Source organism: Vulpes vulpes, chromosome 1 (assembly GCF_048418805.1).
Source record: "Vulpes vulpes isolate BD-2025 chromosome 1, VulVul3, whole genome shotgun sequence".
Taxonomy (NCBI): domain Eukaryota; kingdom Metazoa; phylum Chordata; class Mammalia; order Carnivora; family Canidae; genus Vulpes; species Vulpes vulpes.
The window spans coordinates 139125418-139148777 of record NC_132780.1 but is presented as its reverse complement, the minus strand read 5'-3'; the positions used below and the strand labels follow the sequence as shown (position 1 = coordinate 139148777).

Below are 23360 nucleotides of genomic sequence, written 5' to 3'. Positions count from 1 at the left end.
GTCCCTGCCCGGGAATGGGCATGAAGCAGTACTCTCAGGAGGGAGAGGTCCACAGGGTGGGGGCTATTTGCAATTTATCCTGATTTTGGCAAAGCGCACCCAAAGCATGAGACGGGGTATGTGCGCATGTATGGGAATACGTGTGAGGACATGTGTGCCTGTTCACGGAGATCAGAGCAAGAGGACAACTGTGTAAATGTATGTTCATATGAATGTGATGTGAGCATTAAGCACGTGTGTGTGAGAGGGTTGGGGGGGCGGGGAGAGAGGCAGCAACCGACAGTGATCATAAATCTATAGGAAAACAGTCTCTTGGGAGCATATGTACATGGGAATGAGAGGTTGAATGACACAGTGGGTGTGGGTCGCAAAAAACAGTGCGCATGCCCTCAGAGACACGTCTACATGAGCATCGCGTAGACTCAGATGGAACCTGTGTGAGAGGGTGTAAAGCTGGGAAGGAGAGCCATGTGCCAGCCTCCTCCAGTCCCAGGACCCTTGTGGAGGCTGGGACGCTGAGCTGGGGGTGCAGCCTGTGTGCCCTTCCCACCCACTCTACCTTCCATGCTCACCTGGCGGATGAGGGAGGCGTAGGTGAATGGGGGCCTGACATCGGCATTCTTGTAGAATTCATGATTCTGGGCCAGCTCTGGGGGAGATAGGCAGAGGATGAGGTAGCCAGATGGGGGGTCCAGCTTGGGGGGCAAATGACCCTCCTGGCAATTCTTACCTGAGGAGATGGGGGAGCAGAACTTATCACTGCTCCTCCGGCGGGCAGGGCCTCCACTGTGCAGGGAAGCAGAGCTGAGGCCAGGGGGCCGAAGGGGGGTGACAGGAGCAGCAGCCGAGGTGGGGGGGTGCACGAGACCATCTGGGAACGAGTCTGCTGCAGAGACGGTCACCTTGGAGAATGAGGAGGAGCCAGGGACCGGGTTCAGCTGTGAGCAATGGGGAGGGTGCTGAGACCGGCGCCAAGGGTGGGGATCCCAGGGGTCCTGGGAGGGCCGCAGGGAGAGGGGAATCACTCACTGGCTGGCTGAAGGGCTTGGGCTCGGAGGGCCGCATGTGCAGATGAGCCATCATGGCCTGCAGCCTCTCACTCTCCTTGGCGAGCTGTGGAGAGGTGGGAGGTGGGCAGGGGCTGAGCCCTGGAGGTGTCCGGCCCTCCTTCTCCTCTACATCCTACCTTTCCCCACCCAGATACCCAAGATAACCCCTCTTCCCCCCACCCCTCTCCTCGGCCTGGCCTATCAGTCCCTGGCTCCCTCTTGTCCCCTGCTCCTGGAAGGCCTCAGCTCTGCCCTGCCCCCTCACACCCTCAAGGCCAGGGCCTGGGGTTGCCTGCTCTGGGAAGCCCTCCCTGCTTCTCCTCCAGACTGTGCATCCCAGGCGCGAGCTCAGTAAGCTGCTGAGCTACAAGTCAGGGGCCTCCTTGCTAACAACACATGCCTTTTCTCTCCATCGAAGGCAGAGGCTGTGGCTGAACAACACCCAAGTTCAGTGGCACTTATGTGTGAGGGTCCTCGCGCAATGAATGGAAACACAGGAATAGATGAATGATTCATTCACCCCCATTCATAAATTCAATAGGTCTTTCACAACTACCCTCTCATGGCAGGGCACTCTGCTAGGTACCAGAGAACTGGGTAAATGTTGTCCATCATGCTGCCTGATGGACTGTCCAGAGTACTGTGTGCTACGTAGTATAGACTCGGGAACCAGACTGCCTAGGTTCTGATCCCCACTCTGCCACCCACTGGGCTGAGTGACCAGAAGCCAAGTCACTTCACCTCTCTGGGCCTCAGTTTTCCATATCTGTAAAATGGGGATGATGATAATACCTGCTGTATTCGGCTGTTTAGAGGATTCCTTGAGTTAATATAGGGAAAGCGTTTAAGTCATCACCAAGCAAGTGCTCAACATGTTAGCTGCTGGTATTTTGATTGTTTTTATACGGATGCTGGTCTTCCGGGCCTCCCAGCAGATACACTCCCAACCTTGGTTTGCTCCTGAGAATCTAACCGCAATCACCTTGTGACCATGGCACTTAGGAGCAAGAAAGCACAAGATGACCCATCCCTGAGATCCTCAAAAACCTTCCTGGAAAGTCAGTGCTGAGGGGGTAGAGGTCTGGGGGTCCCCATGTCCCTCCCAAGCATGGTCAGAGCCGCACCTGGATCTCCAGCTGCTGTACCACCTGCATCTGCACCCGGCACTGGGCTGTGCTCCGGTCATCCAGGGCGTGCTCTGTGTTGAGGTGTCTTCAGGGGAGGAGGGGGCAGAAAAGAGAGACTTGGCCCGACTTCGCCTGCTGCCACCACCCTCCCATCCTCTGCTCCCATCCCATGCTCCCATCTCCTGCCCACAGACTGAAGAGCAGACAGACCAAGAGATACAAAGGGAAAGAGGTGGGAGAAGAAAAAAACAGGGCAACAGGGCAACGGGAAGCCGCCTTCTCCGCCTTCTCGTCAGCCTCCTTTTGATGTCTTTGCTAAAATCCCAGCTACAGAGAGATCTAATTGCAAATGAACTAATTAAGTAAACCTCTGACGAAGCGTGAAAACAATTTGTTTGACCCTGATGCTGCAAGGGTCTGGGAGACAGCGGAGTTAATCAGTCAGTGACAGAGCCTGGCACGGCTGTGGCAGCTGGCCGCCTGCTGCCAGCCGCCTGGCCGCCTCCCACCCTGCCTGTCCACCGGTCTTCTGGCTTGTCACTAGGCCATCAGTCTCTGGCTGAGTCTGGGGGAAGCTGGGGAGGGCGGTGGGGGCATCCTGTCCTGCTCCTTACACTCTCACCCTGCAGGGCTCTGACAGCGAAGGGATGGGGTTTAGGAAGGCTGTTGGTTCCCTCCATATAGATGGGTAAGAGGGTGGGGGTGGGGATCAGGGAGCTGGTGGGGGCAGGGAAGGAGCTAGGCTAGGCGCCCCAGGGGTGAGGACAGCAGGACAGCTGGTGGCTGAAGGCCCAAGAAGGGGCAAGCTAGGTGGCAGGCTGGGGGGTAATGGGCCCTATGGAAAGGTTTTTGTTGGGGGGGGGTGCAGTGGAGAATTAGGGTGACACCTACTTGATAAACTGGCCCAGGTCTTCACACAGGGTCTCACAGCCTGGCCACTTACACTCTCCATGTCCGTAGAGGGGGTGGGAGCCTGGCGTCTCCTCATGGGAGGAGCTAGGAGAGCAAGAGGGAGGCAGTGGTCAGGGACCCTGAAGACCCCAACAGCCCTAGGTCCAGCTCACAGCTCGGCCTGGCCCTCCCATTGGTGACATTTCTTTCCCTAATATGGGATTCCCAGAGGCCAACAACAATTCTGTGTGCCCTGGGAGAGGGGTAAACTTCAGGGCCCTGAGCTCCACCTCCCTGCCCCCCCACCCAATCCCTCACCACAGGTGCCATCCCTCCCAGTCCAGAGCCTACCCAGCCCCCGGCCCCAGGTCCCAGGCACCTGTCTCTCCGAGGTGTGAGCACAGTGGGCTGTCCATTGGGCAGGGTGTGGTGGGAGAGGGGGGGTGAGACTTTAGGGGGAGCGGCAAACGAGGTAGCGGTGGTGGCTGAGCCGGTGAGGTCCAGCCCCTCCTGCTTGACGCTGTCCTCGGCAGGCTGCCCAGGGGCGCCCTCGCCCTTCCACAGCTGGGGCAGGTCCGTCGGGCACACGGCTGCTGCGGGAGAGAGAGTGGTGCGAGGCTGGCAGGGCCCCAGGAATCCACAGGGCCTCCCCTCTGGCCCTGGGGGGGGGTGGAGGGTGCCCACCCGGGGGGCCGGGGCCAGGGGCAGGCCATCGGGCACTCACCTTGCGGGAGGGTCTGGAGGGGCCCTGAGGCTTGGCTGGGCTGCAGGCTGACCAGCCCCTGTCTCTGCAGGTTGAGCAGGTGCTGCTGCTGCAACTGTTGCATTTGCAGGAGCTGCTGCTGGAAGGCCAGCTGCTTGTTCCCCAGTGCCTGGTGGGGGGTGCGAGGGGGCGGGCAGAGAGGGGTGCCATCAGCCTCCGGCGTGCTGTCTGGCCCCCACCCTGCAGCCACCCCCTCCCAGGGCCTGTCGGCCCCCGGAGCTGTCGTAGTGGCCTCCGCGGCTGCAGCCTCTCTGCTCCCGGCCCAGCTTCCATAGGGCTGCATGCCTCCTCGCGGTAAACACACGCATGCACGCACGCGCGCGCGCAAACACACACAGCAGAGCCAGACGCGCAGCACGACGCCCTCCCTGCTCCCGCCCCCCTCCTTCCGCTGCCTCAGCGCCTCACACCGCAGCTGTGCTCGCCTGGAAAGGGGGGGGCTCTCATCACAATGATCGATGAGCCTGTCAGAGTCGGGGGGGCCCCTCCCGCCTGGCGGGCACCCTTCCCACATGCCCGGGTGCCCCCCTTCTGCACTGAGGAGGGGGCCTACCCCCTCCAGCTCCTCTCCTCTCCTCTCCTCTCCTGCTTCTTAGATACAGAAAATCAAAGAGTCTGATGGGACTTTAAAAGATGAGCATCAGCTGGTCATCAGGACCCAGGCCCTGGGAAGAGTCACATCTCTACTGCTCAGGCGCACACTTGCTCGCTTGCTCACTGTAGGTCTGGAGCTCTGTTTGCTCCCGCTCTCTCTGTCCCCCCTCCCACCCCACCCCCCCATTCAGTTCTTCACACAGGCACTGACAAGTCAGGCCGTCAGCAAGTCTTTTCTGAGCGCCAGGAGCTAAGCATGTCCTGGGTGCTCAGGAGGCAGGGACGTCTCTGCCTGCCTGCCCTGGGGGTGGGGTGGGGGGCTGGCTATTCAATAAAGCCTTCCTAGAGATAATGCTGGGAATGCAACAATGACAAGAGCTTGAGGGGGGAGGCTGAGGGCATTGGGAAATGACTGGGTGTCAGCAGGGAAGCCTTCTGGGAAGAGGCAACTCAGGACTTGGCTGTGGTTTGGCCAGCAGGAGGGAGGCACATGTCTGGGACATGGAGTTGGGGAGCCAAGGGGCTTGGTACAGAAGCTCAGCAGGCCCTGCGGTCCAGGTGAGGCAGGGGGTGTAGGCTGGGGAGTTCTCTGGAGGGGAAGGGCAAGATATTACATGCGGCAACAGGTTGGGGCAGGCCTGGGGGGAGCAGTGCAAGTGGTTTTGCTGAGGGGCTAGAGTGGAGGGCCGAGGTGCTAAGTCACTAAGAGACAAGTGGGCCGGAGAGGGCCCGACAACAAGGCAGCTGGTCATGAGCAAGGGCCACAGGACACATGTGTGCAGGGAACACAGGGCTCAGCCTGCCCACTCTCGTAATCGGATAATGCGAGGACCAAGTGGGCAGGAGGGCATCCCTGGTCTTATTTCCCCATGCCCCGCAATTCCCTCCCAGCACTTCTTGATTTGTCTCCTATTCCCGCAGGGCAATCCTCTCCTGGCCACTTTGGGACGCCCAGCCTCTGGCCAGGAGAGGGCTGGTACAACCGTCCTCTGAAGGTACAATCAGCCCTGCCCACGCCCCTTACCTCTTTGGGTTGCTGCTTTCCAGCCTGCTGTTGGGTGAGGAGCTGTAAGTGGAGCTGCTCCTGCTGCTTCTTATAGTATTCCTGCAGCTGGGTGGGATGTGGAGGGGGACAGGGGTGGGAGTGAGTTACCACTCGCAGGGGACTGCTGACCCCAGAGCAACCCCAGCCCTGCCCATTACTAGGCTCCTGGAGGCAGAAGTAGGGAGTCTCACTGGGGTGGTGAAACAGACATCCTGCAGGTCCCTTGTATGGGTGTGGAGAAGGGAGAGGGGGCTCCTGCCCCCCACAGCTCTGGGCCCTCCCTGCCTCTCAGTGGGTCTCCTGAATACTTCACAACAAGGTGCCAGCCTGTTCCAGTACTTTGCCTTTCCCTGGGGTTCGGATACAGAAGCAGGGCCAGCAAGAGGGGGATCATGGGGGTGCTGCTGTGGGAGAGGCCTGACCTCTGACCTCTCCCCAGCTGCCCTGGAGGAATGCAGATCAATCCAGCCTGAGCAGTCTCTCTGGTTTCTGCCACTGCTTTGGCCAGCAGTGATGTTGGCAGTAAACAGGGTGGGAGATGGGAGGCCAGATGGGAGGCCTACCCTGCCCCATCCTCCCCTCTTTGACTTCCCAGCTGCCCTGGGGCCACACTCACCTGCTGGAGCATGAGTGCTTGTTGCTGCTGGAGCAAGGCCTGCAGCTGTGGGGGTGACAGGATCTGCTGCATCTGCTGGGGGGTGAGCATCTGCGGTGACATCATGGCCACGGACACAGGCACCTGTGGGATTTGGCCCCATTAGCCTACTCACCTTGATCCCACCCACAGTACAGCAGCGTGGACTGGAGAGCAAATTCTGGCTCTGCCACCTACTAGGTGTGTGTCTTTGGACAAGTGACTTGTCTCCCTGTTCTCCATTTTCTTGTCTCTGAGGTGGAAGTAGCAGCAGTGCCTATTTCTTAGGGCTACCATGAGGATTAATGAGGTGACACTTAGAATAGAGCCTGGCACACAGCAAGTGCTCATGAGGGTTGGCTGTTATTGCAGGATGCACCATTCTCAGAGCAGAAGAGTAGCCCCTAGTGACATCAGTCAGGAGAACCCATACCCATGCTTTGCAGGGTTTCTCCCCCAGTGATGGGGATGGGCAACACCTAGCCATTCCCAGTTCTTGCTCAGTCTGTTCTAGGGGCGCTATCTCCAGGGTGCACCTGGCCAGAAGGGCAATCTGCAGTCAGGGAAAGGATTCAAATAAGTGGTCTACATGCCATGAGGACCTGGACTTTGGCTCTGATCACAGACACATCACATACTCCAGCACACCAGTCTAGATGGCACACACAGAGGCCCAGAGCTGACCCAGGGAGTGCCGGCCTAGGTGTCTATAGGTGTAGTTAAGTCAAAGTGGGGTGGGAAGAACACCAGGCAGGGAGTCAGGAAGCAGGCTTTGGAATGAAGTTGCTGTGTGGCCTCCAGGCAAGTTACCTGCTGTCTCTGGGGTGTTGGTTTCCTCAAACCTAAAACAGGAACTGAACTAAAGAGATGACTCCTTCCAGCAGGAACACACAGGATTCTCAGAGAGGAGCAGCTCTCTATCCCCTTGCCCTGGGTTAGGCCCCTGGAGGAGGCTCAGAGGACCTAGCTACCAGCACAAGGTTCCTGAAAAAGCAGTAACACCATTCTTTTCTCTGCCCCACCTCCCTGAAATCCCCCAGCTTGGGCAGTCAGAGCCAGGGAGGCCCGAGTCTTGTCCTGCTGTTTTGGCAGGACAGGTGCCCCGATGGGGCTCTCTGCCAGGCCCACCACTCTGAGCCGGGCTTGTCTCATCTCCCCTCCCACTGCCAAGCCCTAGAAGCGCCCCTGCCCGCCCCCGCCCCGTTTCCCATACACAGTAGGCACTCACTGAGTGTTTGCTCCCCTGAGCTGAAATACCTTCCCTAGCAGATCAGAGGCCCCTCTGCCAGCCCAGGGATGGGGAGGGAGGTGTTTGGGCAGCCCAGCCAGGGAGGAGTACCCTGCAGGGACTTGTCCTGGGCAGGATGTGACAGGTTCTGTCCTCAGGAGACTTGTGGCCCCTGTCACCTCCCCCTAGCCTCATGGGTAGGGCAGGGGGGTAGGAGTTGGTTCCCTTCCAGATCCCTGGCAAGGGGCAGGACCCAGCCTCAAGCTACCAATTAGGGAATCCCCAGGCAGAGGAGCTGCAGGGGAAGTGTAGTGGATCCAGGGACATCGGGGAAGTCCCAGTGCCTCCCATTCTTATGTCCCACCCCAATAGCCAGTGGCTGAGCCCTAGCCCTTTATCCCAGCCAGCTCTGTGCCCACAGCCCTGGGAGGGGTATAGCCATGAATGCTCCTAGGGGCCTCCAAGGAGAAGCCTTAAGTGGCAGGGTTGGGAATCAAGCCCGGGTCTGTGAACTCGACAGCTCCTGGTGTTTCCACGTCCACACTGCCTTCCCTACCCCGGAGCGGATCTTGAGGTGGGTTAGGAAGCCTGTGTGGAAACTGAAGGATCCAGGGAGCTGAGGGGTCGATGGGGCTGGAGATCCAAAGGTCAAGCTCCCTTTTTACAACTGTGTATCTGGAGGAGACTCTAGAAAGCCACGCTGTGGGGTCTCCTGGTCCTCACTCTGGGAGGGGCCTGGGCTAGATGGCAGACCATGGCGCAGACTCATACCCCTGGTGGAGCCAGCCCCCGCGTCCCTTGGTGGGTGCCCCCAAGGCTTTCTTTCCTAGCGGTCCTTTCTTTCCTCCTCCTTCTGGGGATGCACTATGGTGGCACTGAGCTTAGAGTCCTGGATTTCTGAGTCAGGTGACCTAGGTTCTTGTTCCTGACTCGGACTGTTCTTTGAAATCAGCCTGCCTCACCTTTTCCACCTGGACTGCTAATTGCTAATTGCGTGCCTTGAGGCACTTGGCTAAATCTTCACAGCAACCCAAAGGGGAAGGCCTAATCATCCTTACTGCCTTACAGATGAGAAAAACTGAGACCTAGAGAGGTTAAATAACCTGGCCTGTCCCCAAAGGGACGGTGGGAAGAGGGGTAAGTGAAAGTGATTTGTTAGGCCATTAAATCCTATACCAAATGTAGGGAAAACTACTTTTTAAAACATTCTGGGGGCAGCCCCGGTGGCTCAGCGGTTTAGCGCCTGCCTTCAGCCCAGAGCCTGATCCTGGAAATCCGGGATCAAGTCCCACGTTGGGCTCCCTGCATGGAGCCTGCTTCTCCCTCTGCCTGTGTCTCTGCCTCTCTCTCTCTCTCTCTCTCTCTGTCTGTCTCTCATAAAAAATAAATAAAACCTTAAACAAACAAAAAAAAACCCTACTTTTTAAAACATTCTGAGTTTTCCTCTTCTCTTTTCTCCTCTTCTCCCTCTCTCCCTTCTCTATACTGCCCCTAGGCCTGCTGGGATCCTCAGAAGGCACTGCAATGGTAAGGGTCCCTGAGGACCAGCGCCCAGGGCCTGTCGTTCTCATCCTGGGAGGACTGAATGAGAGAGATGGACATGGTCCAGACAGGGAGACAGACCAGACACCAGGGGCTCTTTCCAGCCACTAGGGCTGTGAGTCACGGTGTGTGGCATGCAAGAAAGGATGTGGCATTTCCTTCCTTGGGGCTTTCCTACTTGGACATAGGGGAATGGAAGAGATGACCTTGGAAGGCCTCCCTGGCCCCCACCAGTCCTGCCAATTGGCCGAACAGTGGGATGGAGAGGGTGGCTACACAGATGTGGACGGATTACCTTGCGTGTACTTGTCCGACGGGGCCAAGGGGGTCTGGAAAGGTCAGTGAGGTGGCTGCTGCAAGCTGAGCTCCTGAGCTGGAATGACCCCATCCACCACCCTTCATGCCTCTTGCGGTTCTGAGAACTGAATTGGAGCTCCCCTGGTGGCCCCGCTGACCCCTCGCTAGGCTAGGATGTGTCAGGATAGGCACTGTCAGCTTGTCAGCTCAGCAAGGCCCGTGAGTCACTATCTGGAGAGTGGCCAGGGCAGCTAAATGCTTACTAAAGCCCTGGCAGTGTGAGCTGTGGGCAAAATGCCTATAGCTGCCTCCAGCCCTTCCCTTGGGGACCCTGCCCAGACCCCTGGGTCCTCCACCCTCTGTGAATACAGTGCTGGGCTGGGTGGCAGCTGACAGAGAAGAAGCTTGTTCAAGGGCGAAGGGCTGGGAGGCTGAGGATCCCATGGATGCAATTTGGTGCCAAAATCAAGGACCCAAACTCAACCTCTGATGTGGGGTTTACCTAGGGTCCTTGGCTCAGTGGGAAGACCAGGCCAGAGCTTGGTTTAGGTTAAACCCCCTTGCAAATGACCAGAAGAAAGTCCTCAGACTAGTTCTGGGCTAGGGCAGCAGCAAGCAAGAAGTGGTAAGGGCATGAAAATGAACTTCTAGAAATTCTGGGTCAGTCTCAGGGGCACTGAGAAGGTGCTATGGAGGCTGCATGGAACTAAGGGGCCTGGCCCTAGCCACCATCCCCCTCCATCCCCCAAAACTCCCAGCTACATTTGCTGCCCTTTCTAACTGACCTCTCCCTGCCTGGAGCCCAGGCCTGGGCATGAACTAGAGGCCGTCTCCAGGCTGGAGCTGGAGACTCACATGGTTCTAGAAACTTCTGAAGCTGGCTCCCAGAAGGGGTGGTGAACACAGCTGGGAGGTGAGCGGGCAGCCAATCCCGTCCCGTGTTTAGGAGCAGGGCAGTAGGGATCCCTGGGTGGCGCAGCAGTTTGGCGCCTGCCTTTGGCCCAGGGTGCGATCCTGGAGACCTAGGATCGAATCCCACATCGGGCTCCCGGTGCATAGAGCCTGCTTCTCCCTCTGCCTGTGTCTCTGCCAATCTCTCTGTGTGTGTGTGTGACTATCATAAATAAATAAAAATTTAAAAAAAAGGAGCAGGGCAGTATCATGTGGAGGCCACTGGAAAAGGGTGGCCATCTATCTTTCTTCATTAACCACTTCACTCAATTTCTAGGCCCTGGGCCCTGGTCAGAGATAGAAGCTCTACCTCCTTAGAGACTGTGAACCTAAGGGTGGATGAGAGGCAAGTAAGGTATGTTTCCAGGGTTGGAGGAGGAAGAGGGTCAACAGCAGAGCTCCAGGCTCCTGAGGGAGTTCAGGCATAGCCCCATGAACCCCATCTCCCCAAACCCAGAGAATCATCCAGCCAGGGCTCTGCACCCAGGGACTACTGCTCTTCATGGCTGTGCAAAAAGCACACAGAACGTCACAGTGCAGGCACTGAAGTCTAAATTCTGGAGCTAGTTGTTTAGAGCCAGATCCCAGCTCTGTCCCTTATGAACTGTGTGACTTTGGGCAAGTTACTTAACCTATCTGGGCCAAGGTCTCCTCTTCTGCAAGATGAGGCTAATAATAGCATCTCTAGCCCCCACAGGATTATGAGAATAAAGAGAGACAAATGAGACTCGTAGAGCACTTAGTGTCTGCTCCAGGGTAAGGACTCTGTAAGTGCTGTAGGTTTCGTTAGCACTGAGCAAGTATTTGATGAATGGATGAATCAGTCACGGATTCAGTGGGGGAAGCAAGCAGAGAGGAAGCCTCAGAAAAGGATCATTTGCTCTGCCTGTGACCCAAACCTCTGCCTCTGCCTGGGAGCCATCCAGGGCTGCTCTCATTCTGGGGAGGGGCTTTCCTTTTTTTTTTTTTTTTAATTTTTAACTTTTAATTTTTTGGGGGGGAGGGGCTTTCCTAAGGAAGATTCCATAACCTCCCTTCTCCTCTCAATTACTTCAGATCTCCCATTCCTCAGAGCCAGCCGTGAAGTTCCTCTGGATGCCTGACTTCAGACCCTTCAACTACTATCAAGCTGCTTCCCTCCTGCCTTGGGTCAGCAGGCCCTCTCTGGCTGAGGGAACATTCCAGTTCCTCAGCCCATCCCTCCCTGTTCTTAGAAGGAGGTGTGAGGGGATCCCTGGGTGGCTCAGTGGTTTAGTGCCTGCCTTCGGCACAGGGCATGATCCTGGACCAGGCTCCCTGCATGGAGCCTGCTTCTCCCTCTGCCTGTGTCTCTCTTTCTCTCTGTGTCTCTCATGAATAAATAAATAAAATATTTAAAAAAGAAGGAGGAGGAGGAGGAGGAGGAGGAGGAGGAGGAGGAGGAGGAGGAGGAGGTATGAGAGGGACACCTGGGTGGCTCAGTGGTTGGGCGCCTGCCTTCAGCTCAGGTCATGATCCCGGGGTCCGGGATCAAGTCCTACATCAGTCTCCCTGTGGGGAGCCTGCTCCTCTCTCTGCCTGTGTCTCTACCTCTACCTCTCTCTCTCTCTCTCTCTCTCTTTCTCTCTCTCTCTCATTCTCTCTGGGTCTATGTCTCTCGTGAATAAATAGATAAATCTTAAAAAAAAAAAAAAAAAGAAGAAGGAGGAGGTGTGAGGCTGGGCCCAGGGTGAGGAGTCTGAGGGTCACTTCAGACCCCAGGAATACATGGGGGGCGGCAGGGGGGAGTCCCCAATCCAAAGAGGCCCAGTCCGGACGCCATAGGGGCCAGAGAGCCTTTCGCATCATTCCAGTGTGAGAACTTTCTCTTCTTCCAGATTCTGTTCTGACCTCCCCACCCAGACCATAATCCATTTTGGCCCAACTCCTCCCCCTGGAGGGCCATCTCCTTAAGACCAAGACTTTGAAAGGAGGGCCATGGGCGCTGCTCAGGCCAGGACCTGTCAGTCCCCCTGACCTTCTACAAGAGCGCTGGAATCTCACCCCCCACAGGACAAAGCCTAGTCCTGGGTCCTTTTTGGAGTACCCTGCACCCTACCCCTGTTGTCCACCTCCCTTCAGCCTCCCACCTCCTGCAAACTCCAGAGCTTCTCACCCAGGATCCACTCAGGATCTCGAGATCAGGATCATGCTCACCCTTTTCTCCCCTAGATAAACTTCCTTTCAAAGCCCTGCTTCATCCTTTCCCCAATTCTGAGCCTCCCCTGCTGCTGTGGGGAGGGGTGAGGGGAGAGGGGAAGGCAGGCTGCAGGGCCAGGGGGAGGGGAGCCGGCTGCTGCCCGAATAGTGACCCACCCTGACTCAGACCACAATTCTCTCAAGTTCTTTGTGACACAAAAGGTAAACAGAAGGCCCGGCTTTCCCCCCCACCCCCACTTCCCACAGATCTCCCCTCCCCCAGCCAGCCAGATGGGCTGGCAAGCTGGGGGAAGGGAGGGGGGATAAAAAGGGGCAGATTGTGCAAAGGAAAACAAAAGAGATAGAGAGACACCAAGAGACAGGAAATGGGGGAGACAGAGAATTGGTGGGTGAGAGATGGGGGGGCACGTGGTGACCTCAACATCTAAGAGAGAGCCCAGGAGAGGGGGATGGGCCAAGTGACCCACAGGGATGGAGAAACAGAAAACTGAGAAGGGATGGGGACACCCCCCTCCCAGGGCAGAGTCAGGGAAAGGAAGCAAGCAGGAGGTAGGAAGTGCAGGAGGTGCGGGAGGTACCCCGGAGAGGAGAAAGGGAGAGATAACCTGCCTGCAGACACAAACTGAGTGACACGCAACAAAGAGGCTGAGTAGAGGAAGGCCTGGCTGATCAGGTGGAAACAAGAGAAAGTTTCTTCACCCCACCCCGGCACTGACTGCATTGGCTTCTGGAAAGCTGCCCACTTTGTGGTACTGGGGACTGGCCCTGCCCCTCCCTCTGGGCCAAGCCCACCCTCCCCGCCAGGCCTGGCCCTGGCCCCTGCCCTCCTCCCATACCCTCCTCCTCACCTGCACCGCAGAGGCTGACTGCTTGCTGTCATTGTTGCCCGGTGAGCTCAGGCCTGAGGCCTGCTGCAGCAGGAGCTGCCTGGCCACCTGGAGAGCCTGCAAGACAGGGGCCTGGTCAGGGTCAGAGTGCAGCCTGCCTGCTCCGACATGGCCTGAAGGGCCTGGAGGGGGGCAGGGGCGGTTGGGGGTCAGCTCAGGATCCAGGTTTCAGAGAGTCAGGGGGCAGTAAAGGGAAGAAGGCCGGGCTATGGTGGAAGGTCTTGGGGATGGGCGAGAGGGTCCCAAGGTCTACTTGGACTTGGCAGTAAGCCTAGAGGTAGGAGTCTCGGGAGGAACTGCCGGGGTATAGAGATCAGAGCCTATTGGGGCCTCCCTCTGGGACCTGAAAGGTTTTGTTGGGACTCAAAGGAGCAGCAAATGGAAGGGAGAGTGGCCACAAAAGGACCCCAGGTATTAATACTAGGTACCACTTGCTAAGCATCTACTATGTGCCAGGCCCTTTACACACGTGATCTCATTGAGTCCTTCTAGTGAGGCTGTGAGGTAGGGATTATCAGTTCCATTCTACAACTGAGGAAACTGAGTCTCTAGGAGGTAAAGTAATTTGCCCAGGATCACACAGTTTGGAGGTGTCAGACAGAGGATCTAAGCCCAGGAAGCCTTGGCTGGGTGGCCAGTCTGGAAGCGAAGGGAGTAGCATTTAGTTGGAGTCATTCAGTTGGAGCTGAGGGGGGATGAGGGTATTGTCTCAGGGTCTGAGCATGGTGTGGCTGTCTGAGTTCCAGAGTGTAGGGCCTTGCAGATTGGGGAACTGGGTCAAGTCCTCAAGGGCACGTCTGAACTACCAGCGAGTAACTCTGGCCTCGCTGTGGCAGTCCAGGCTCAGAGGCCCCGGCGGCTTGGACTGGACTGCGAGTTGGCAGGGTCACAGGGGTGGGGAGTGTGTGGAGTTTGCAGGAGCAACAGCTCTGGCTCATCTGTGAGCCTGGAAGGTGAGCGATGTGAGGTCTGATGAGAGAGTAGGGAGTCAGGGAAGGAGGCCCAGGAAGTCCTCTGTAAGGATGGCCAAGCCCTCTATCATCCCACTCTGGGTCAGTGGGGGCTGGGTGGTTCAGAGGCAGGGGATTCGGGGACCTGTCCTGAATCCACATTCCAGGAGCACAAAACCTTTCTTCATCATGTTCCACAAAGATCTTCTCCTCAGGCACCCCAGGCAGTTGCCTCAAGGCCTTTGACTGGGGCAGGGTGGGGGTGCTCTGGCATCAGACAGAGCTGGGTCTGAATCCCAATTGTGCTGCCTCCCAGCAGTATGACCTTGGGCAAGTTATTCTCTCCCTGTGTCCCAGTCTCTTAGGCAAAACCAGGCCACTGTCCATCTCTGAAACACCAGGGGAATGAAGGGACCCAAGCTTAGCCCTCTGGGTGGCATTGTGAAGTGTCCATTCCCTTCCCTTCTAGAGAACCTGGGTTCTCTCCTCTGCCCAGCGTGCCTACGTAACGTCATGTGCTCACCGCTGCTCCCTCACTTCTGTCCACACACACACACACACACACTTGTTTGTCCTTACGTGGACTTCTCTCTGACCTCACCACAAGCACCAACAAGGCAAAGCCTTGTGCGGTGCAACAGGGACACACTCATACACATTCTCTGCCTGGCAAATGCTCCTGAGTTCCCCACTGCACATACACACATGCCTTCCAAGCCCCTTCACTGCCACTGAACAGCCCAGCCACCCCCAGACTTAAACCTAGCTTCCCTTTAGCACGGTCTCCAAATACTGGTGTATCTTGGAGCACATGCCCCAAGGAATGAATGCCCCCCACCAACCTTCCCCCCTTACCCGCCCTGATCCTAGGCCTTCCCTAGCCCCTCTCTCCCCCTGGAGAAGTAGCCTGGGGTTGCTTCTCCAAGATTCACTTCAGAAACTAGAAATGTGCCCTCTGAGTCAAAAGGCTGCTCTGAGAAGCTATGGAAAGGAGCAGATGGGGTGAAGGAAGGGAGGTGGCCATGTGATCATCAGGAAGGACCCCCTCCAGGTCTAAGGAGTCAGACAAATGCTCTTTGTTCTCCAAAGGTGGGGGTGGCACAGAGAAGTGGGGGGTGGAGGTCAGAGGTAAGCTGGAGGAAGAGGAAGGCTTGGGGGAGCTGGGCAGCCCAGGTGACCCAGAGGGGAGCCGCAAGGGAATGGCCTTCCAGGGGAAGTTGAGGGAGTGGCCTGGGAAGCTGGATTCACTCCCTGCAGACTCTATGTAGTCTCCCAAAGGACGAAATTACAAGACTTACAGGAAAAAAATGACAGGCCCTTCCCTCACCCTCCTGCCCTCCTCCCAGTCTGGGCCTTTCTTCCCTTGCAGGCCAGGTGACAGGGAGCCCAGCCAAGGCCGACCCCTCCTGGGAATCCCCCCCACTCACTCCTTCCTTCAATTAGGGGGCACCTGCTATGTGCCAGGGGTTGGGCCAGCTGCTGAAACACAACAGAACAGAACCTGGCCTGCTCCCAGGCTCAGGGCTGCAGAGCCTGAGTGGAGGTGAGCAGTAGGCCCGGCCCCAGAGCCCGAAAAAAGTGGTGACATTGGCTCTACTGGCCAGAGTCCTCAGGGGTGAGGTTCTCAGGTGGCCCGGGAGGCTGAAGTGTGTCCCTGGCCACTTACCCCCACTGCACAGAGGAGTGAAATGGCCCAGCAAGGCCAGGGGTCTTGAGACTATTCCCCAGGGCAGGCAGCAGGAGAGGCTGGAGGAGCCCACAGAGGTCCTCAGGTCATCAGAGCCTGCGTGCCTGCAGGCGCTTCCTTCCTTCATTCTTTCCCTTACTCACATGCATGCCCGGCCACCTTGCACAGGCCCTGCGCTTACAGGCAATGGGACAGTGATGGTGGACAACCAAAGTCATTTTGTGTAATTTGCTTGGGGCTCAGCTCTGACCCAATTTGGAGTGGTTTGAGTACCACCAAAAATTCATGCTATGGGTGCCTTGAGGTCAAAACTCCCCTACTCGGCCGGCCTGGACATGACCCTGACTGCTCAGTATACTCCAGTGCTGCTCATTCCCGCCTCCCTACCACTGTCCACACATCTAGACCCCCTGGCTGGGGACAGCACTCTGGGAGGGGTGGAGTCCCTCTGGCCCAGGATTCCCTCCTCCAGGGTACCCACTGCTGAGACTTAGGCAATGGTGGCTCCCCCCACCCCAACAGAGCCAGCCCCACTCACTCTGATGATGCCAACAAGATCATAGCCTCTTTGAAAGCACAGGTGCTGTCAAATGTATCGGTGAGCCCCCTTCCCGGGCAGCAGCAAACAGCAGACATACCTGTGAAATTCACTTTGGTCTAGGCTGAACAGGAGAGGTAGGCCAGGTAGACAGAGCTCAAGAGCTAGCCTCTATATAGGGCCTCCTACATAGCCCTATGTAGCTTTACCACCTCCTACATAGCCCTATGAAGCTTTACCACCTCGAGTGAGGTAGGGCCTATGTCACTATCTTCCTCTTAAAGACAAGGAAACTGAGACCCAAGGTCCCATGGCCAGGAAATGGGAGTCCGGATACCTCTGACCGCTCAGCTGCCCTCACCCACTGAAGGGACTTCAGGAGCTTGTGCACGTCCCTCGAGGCCTGTGAATCTCCTCTCCCCTGAGCCTTGTGTGCTTTCAGCTGTCTAGGTGCGAAGAGGAGCTAAATTAAGCTAGTTTGGGTGGGTAGACAAGACCAAGGCAGGAATCTTCAGAAAGCTGGACTTACTGTCCCTTCCTCGAGGTCCAGAGATACCCAAATACAGAATTGGCTGGGAAAAGGCATTTAGAATCCAACACCGAGGAGTGTCTGAGTGGCTCAGTCGGCTGGGTGTCTGCCTTCGGCTCAGGTCATGATCCCAGGATCCTGGGATAGAGCCCTGCGTCATGCTCCCTGCTTGGCAAGAAGTCTGCTTCTTCCTCCACTCCTCCCCCAGCTCATATTCTCTCTCTCATGATTTCTCTCTTTCTCAAATAAATCAGTAAATAAATAATCTTAAAAAAAAAAAAAAAAAGAATCCCACACCAAGGAGAAGCCATCATGGAAACCCTAGGAAGAGGGAGGAGAGTGGAGCTCAGGGCAGAATGGAAAACTGGGAGTCATTTAGCCTCTCAAATCCCCTTTCTCCACCACTTGGATTTAAAACTTAATCTCCAGCTCTGTGGTTTGGGGGATAAGGGCTAGCTTTCCTTAAAAGGAGGCAGTAGGGGCACCTGGGTGGCTCAGTCAGTTAAGTATCTGCCTTCGGCTCATGTCACGATCCCAGAGTCCTGGGATCAAGGCCTGAGTTGGGCTTCCTGCTTATCAGGGAGTCTGCTTCTCCCTCTGTGCTCTCCCTCTCTCAAATAAATAAAATCTTAAAAACAACAACAACAATAAAAGGAGGCACTAGTAGGTCATTCAGTTCATAGACTGTAGTCAGAGATCTGGATCCACCATATACTGAGTGACCTTGGATAAGTCACTTTACCTGAGCCTCAGTTTCTTTCTCTGCTACATAGGAATAGCCCTGTCCTTAGTTCCCAGAGCTGCTGTGAAGAATACACGATGCACATGAAGTATTTAGCACAGTGCCTGGCACCCTGTGGGTCCTGAATGGACATCACCTTTATCTTTACTATGCACCTTCCTGGCATCCCCTGGGCATTTGTCCAGTCCCACCCAGCAGGACTCACTCACCAACCTTCCCGCCCACCTGTACCTCCTCCAGCCTAAGAACGGTCTTGCTAATGAAGGAGAAGTCTCCACCCCGCCCCCACCCGCCATCCATTCAGAAGTCATTAGCAGGATCTCCACAATTAGGAACAAATGGCTTATAACGGATGACATCCAGGGAGGGCGGTGGGGCAGTCTCGGGATGAAGGGGAATGAAGCCAGAACTCTGAGGGCAACAGGGGCTGCTGTAAAAAGAAAAACAAGTCTTGGAGCAGGAGGGTCTCCTGGGCTGGCTGCAGGATGAGACCACACCCTCACTCTGTCTCAGAGAATTCAGTGGGGAGGGACAGGCATCCTCGCCGATGGAAGCCAGGTGCAGGGCTGGTTATGGTCCTTTCTGCAGCCTGAGGATTGGGAGGGTGGGGATGTGGAGCTCGGAGATGAGCTGGAAGGGCTAAACTTTAGGAATGGAGTAGAATCACACAGACCAGGGCCCCTGCAGGGCTCAGGGGTTGAGCGCCCACCTTTGGCTCAGGGTGTGACCCCGGGGTCCTGGGGTCCAGTCCCGTATAGGGCTCCCTGCAGGGAGCCTGCTTCTCCCTCTGCCTGTCTCTGCCTATGAATAAATAAATAAAATCTTTAAAAAAAGTTCTAAAAAATTATTTAAAAAATAATAATCACACAGACCTGATGAACTGGAACTGTTGGAGGGTTTCTAGTCTCATGTTTTCTAAATTGCTGGTCATGATCTAATGGTGGGTCATAATAGAAATTTAGTGGGTCAAAAAAAAAGGAACACACACAGGCATATAAGAAAGCACCAGAGTTATCAGGTAGGCATAAGCATTGTTTCAGGAAACTGTGCTAGGGCTCCAGGTAAAAATGTATCTCTTGGCGGTGGATCTGAAGCTAACTGGTTTGTGAAGCACAATGCAGTTCACAGATGTGGAAATGATCCAGAGAGGGACAGTGACACAGCCAAAGCCATGCAGTAGCAGAGGCAGAACCTGAATCTCCTGGGCCTGACATGGGCTCTGCACAGGGAAGAGGAACCACAAGCAGCCAGGCAAGAGAGAGGAACTTCTGGCAAATTCTGGTTTAATTTGGATGGGGGTGAGGGGCAGCCAAAATAAAATCCAAACTTCTTTTGTCAGCATCTAGCTAATTTTGGCAAAACTGAGATGGAAATTGTCTTGATAATTAATTTCAACTGGGGCTGACTAGATTTAGGCTAAGGGACACAAGCAGAGCATTTGTGTGTGGGGGTGGGGGGAGAGGTTAGCCTATCCCAGACCTGAAAAGAGCCCCAGGAAAGCCCATCACCTGTCCCCTGCACCTGCAGCCAGAGTATGACTCTCTATTCTTTTGTCAATAATTCAAAAAGGATTTGTGAAGCCCCACAGGGCATTTGCACCATCCTAGCCCCTAGGAAGGCCCAGTATTTGCTTTAACGGGGATCACATTCTAATAAGATGAACCAGACTCTAAAACAAAGACAAGCAGGCCTGGTTAGCGTTACACAGAGCATTACACGGAGCACAGCTGGCGGCCTACTTAAGTTGTGTGGCCAGCGAAGGCCTCTCTGGGGAGACATTTAGGATGAGGAGGGAACTCTTTCAGTGGACCAAATTCACAGTGGATGAAAGAGCTGGTGCAAGAGCCCTGAGGTGGGCCTAAACCTTAGAGCATTATGAAGTATGAAGGCCAGAGTGGCCAAGCTGAGTAGCCTCGGAGGAAGTCCCAGAGGTGAGCAGGAACCAGATTACATCGGACAACGGTTTTCTATTTCATTCTGTGCTGGAGGAAGCATTGCTGGAGTATTTTAAGCAGGAAGTGATAAAATCTCTTGAGGGTAGATACCTAACCCACTGCTGGTAAACAGTAGGTACCTAATAACTACCTGTTGATTTGAATTAAACAGGAAATACTTCTCAGCCCACTGCTTGAAATGCAACTTCTCTGAGGCCAGAGTGGTGGGAAGGGGCTGAGGGAGAAGGGTCAGAGGTCAGTGGCCCCTAACCACTAAATGTACTGACCTGGGGAGATCCAGGTTCTCTACTAGCCAGGCTTTGTCCTCCAGCAGAGACATAAACATGAAATGACACAGAAAAGGGGGGCAGCAAGGAGGATGGGGAGAGGAGACCATAAAACCCCTGAAGTGATTCTACACCTTTTTCCCTTAAAAAAAAAAAAAAAAAAAAAAAGCTTTTTGGAAAGGCTGTAAATTTTTTTTACACCAACCTCGTAAAAATGACATCGGCGCATTCTCAAATTAGAACCATTAAAATGAAAACCAGCAACGCACCGATACAGGCAGGCCCACGTGGGTGGGAGACTCGGAGCCTAGGTGCACAGCCGGGTTTAAGGCCCCCTTCATACCACTGCCAGGAAAGGGCTCTCGCCTCTAGGAGATGAGAATTAACAAGGGACCCCAAATGCTCTGAAGTGAGAAAGGCACTCCTCTGTGGCTCCTTGGTTCCCTCCCAGCCCCGCCAAGGGAGGTGTGCAGGAGGCAGGGCCAGGGAGCTGCAGAATCTGGAAAGCATGCAAACAGAGCAGTGTAGTGGCAGTGCTGCCAGTCCCCATGCGACCCCTCCTCTCTGCTCCCCACTGCCTGCTGCTCGGGGATGCATCCCAGACCTGCCACTACCATGCAGCTGTTGGTTCTCCAGAAGCGGGTCTCTTTCCAGGTCTGAGTCCAGAGCCACAGAAGCCCAGCCACTAGCCTCACACTAGTGCTTCTTCTGCAGGGGGCTTGAGTATTGGACAGATGTGGAGTGGGGCGTGTAGGGGCATGCAAGTCCCTTCCCAAGGACTCCCACTGGGACTGCTCAGGATGAAGGCCCTCCACTGGTGAGAAACTAGCTGACCCACTTAAGGGTGGCCCTCTGCATCTTAATCTTTCACTCTCAGATGAGGAAACATTCAGCTACTCCTCCCCCAAATTCTCCCCCTTTGCCCCCAAACTCCCAAGAATCCTAGCATAGAAAGGGGGTGGGGGTGGGCCAGAGGGGGTGTCAGAATTCCATAGCAGAAGGCTTAGTGGTAAGGGGGGCTGGCTCCCTTTTGGTCCCAGCAAAACAGGGACCTTGAGGATCCTTTTCCTGGGCCTGGGGCCTCCCTCTGCCCTTCCCACCCACCTTACCCTAGCCCCCTCCTGAGGAAACTTTCTTTTTTTTATTGGACTGGGAGGCAGACCCATAAAGACCCTTTGGCTTAGTAACCCTGGACCAGGACAGTAACCAGGACAGGGGTTAAGGCCCTCTCCCTCCACAGCACCCACAATTCCACTGGCTGCCTTCATACCTGGGCCTCTATTCCCTGGCAGCAGCTATGCTATGCTGCAGCTGTTGGAGAGTCAAGGGCTTCACTGACAAGTTCCTAAGTCTCCCCTCTGGAGAGTTGGGGCCCCAACTCTCCCTGTAGGCCCCCAGCACCTCCTAGGGAGGGCCTCAACCTACTGAAAGAAAAGAGAAGAGTCCAGAAGGTGAGACCAGAGAAGAGTAGAATCTGGAGGGCGTGGGTCCCAAGGAGAAATGGGACCCTCATCTGAAACTAAAGACCACTGTTGAGAGTGTGTGTGGAGTGGGAGGGGGTGTGTGTGCTAATTCACCCCAGAAGCCTCCCTTTCCACCTCGTACCCTTAAGTAGCTTGGGCAGAGGAGGGCCAGATGGGGGAGGAAAACAAAAATGTCTTCCATTCTTCTTTCCCTCTGTGCCCTGACCACTCCCCCCCATCTCTTAGGAGGGGGTGAGTTAAAAGGCCATTAGTGTGCAGAGCCCCCCAACCCCTTTGAATGTCCTCACAGGATGTGAACAGGGTGGGATTTGGCCCTGGTTGTCACAGCAACTGCGGTTGGAGTTCCCAGACGCTAGGCAACCCTCCTGTGACCCTCACTGACCTGTCACCCCCGAAACCTGAGGACAATGGAAGTGCAGGCTCTGGAGGCCCAGGATGCCTTTCAGCGTGGCCGCCAGTGGCTCTCTGCCGGCCCCCACCCTGCCTGGCGCAGCCCTCCCAGGCCCAAGACCGGCTCTCCTGGGCCAGAACAGTCAAGCCGGGCCCCAAGGCCTTTGGAGGCCCACCACCTCCCACACTCGTCCCAGCCCTCATTGCCCCCCATCACAGAGCCCAAGGGGTATCTGCGTGGTCCCTGGGGAAACCTGCCCCCCCCAACACACACTGGGGACATTTTATCCAGGAGAAATCAGATTAGGATAAAATGCAAGGCCAACCTTCAAAGAAAAAAGCCATCAGAGGGAAAATGGGAGGAAGGAGCAATGAGGAAGGAAACTTCACTTGGGGAAGGAAGGGGATGAGTGGGCAGCTGGCATGCCTGCTGGGCCCAGGGTATTCTTTAATAGCAGCTGCAGATCACCAACTCCAGCTGGCCAGCAGGGAGCCCGGTGTAAATAAGATTCAGAGCATGTTTGCTGAATGAATGCATGCTCCAAGGCCTACCGCACTGCTAGCCTTCTTCTCTCAGGAGGTTCTCCCGAAGCGGGTAAGGCCCAAGACCCAGGGAGAACCCGAAGGACAGAGTGGACCCAGCAACAGCAGGTTTGAGAGGAGGGAGCTGGAAGCTGGGGCCCTGACTGCAGCCAGCAGGGGACCCTCTCCCTAGTCAGACAGGGCCTGGCAGCCAAGCCAGGTCACCTCCCCACCCCCAGCCCCAGCCCCAGCCTCTGTTTGAACAAGCTCCCAGCCTGCTGTTGCATGGAAACGGGTGTCTGCTCTTGTTCCAAAGTGATGCGGCCACCCTCTTCAAGCACTGTTTGTTTCAGCCTAAAGTCCTGTCACTGGCCTGACTTCTGACTTGCCCTGTTTATCTCTCTCTGCTCTGTCAACTCATTACTCTCAAAGGCCAAGACTGCATTTCCAGGGCTTGTTTATCCAGAGTGGAGAGACAGAGACCAGCGGACAGATGTAAAAGAAGGAGAGGGGCTTGGAGGTGCAAGGAGGCCCAAGGACAAGGAATGGGACCAGTGCACAGCCTGCACACTGGTCCCCAACCTCCCTCCCCTAGAGTGGCTACTTAGGGCCTACCGCAGGGCAGTGTGTTGCTTTTGTTTGTTTAAGAGCTTTCAGGGCTGGGAATGGGGCGCTCTCATGCACTCACCAGTAGACAGATATCTAGCACCTACAATGAGTCAAGCCCTGCTCCCTCCATTTCCCACGGGGACCCTGTGACAGGGATAGTAGCCAAAAGGAGGCTGAGTGAGCTTGGGTCCAGGAACCGGAAGACCTGAGATCTATCTGCAGCTGTTCTTGTGCCCACTCCTATGCAGAGTGGGAATAACAGCACCCACCACCCAGGGGTGGCCAGGTGATTAAGTGACCTGGGTAGGAGAAGGATCCAACAAGCCAAACAGAGGCAAGGTTATTTGTTTGTCCTCGAAGGACTTCCTGGTTGGGGTTGAGGAGAGGAAGGAGGAACCCGCTGGGCCAGGCTTTCTTTTCTACAGTTACTCTACCCCACAAATAGCCAGGAACATTTGTTGTTGGGGGTACCAGAAAGTGTTATACCTTAAGCTCCACCCCC

At 55.8% G+C, this 23360-nt stretch overlaps 1 protein-coding gene across 10 annotated transcripts in view; it reads right to left on the bottom strand.

The window, feature by feature from the left end:
- Positions 1-23360, bottom strand: part of FOXP4 (forkhead box P4) — a 53083-nt gene that overhangs the window by 8673 nt on the left and 21050 nt on the right. Inside the window, exons 3-12 of one of the 10 annotated variants that reach the window (XM_072731880.1) lie at positions 13148-13258; positions 6086-6208; positions 5449-5535; positions 3792-3939; positions 3447-3660; positions 3068-3172; positions 2174-2261; positions 1030-1113; positions 731-938; positions 573-649 (exon numbers count right to left, since the gene is read on the bottom strand). In XM_072731880.1, the coding sequence (XP_072587981.1) occupies positions 573-649; positions 731-938; positions 1030-1113; positions 2174-2261; positions 3068-3172; positions 3447-3660; positions 3792-3939; positions 5449-5535; positions 6086-6208; positions 13148-13258 (1245 nt within the window). Of the gene's footprint in view, positions 1-572; positions 650-730; positions 939-1029; positions 1114-2173; positions 2262-3067; positions 3173-3446; positions 3661-3791; positions 4245-5448; positions 5536-6085; positions 6209-13147; positions 13259-23360 lie in introns of those variants that run through there. The other 9 variants (XM_072731894.1, XM_072731887.1, XM_072731897.1 and 6 more) reach the window with 9 other exon arrangements.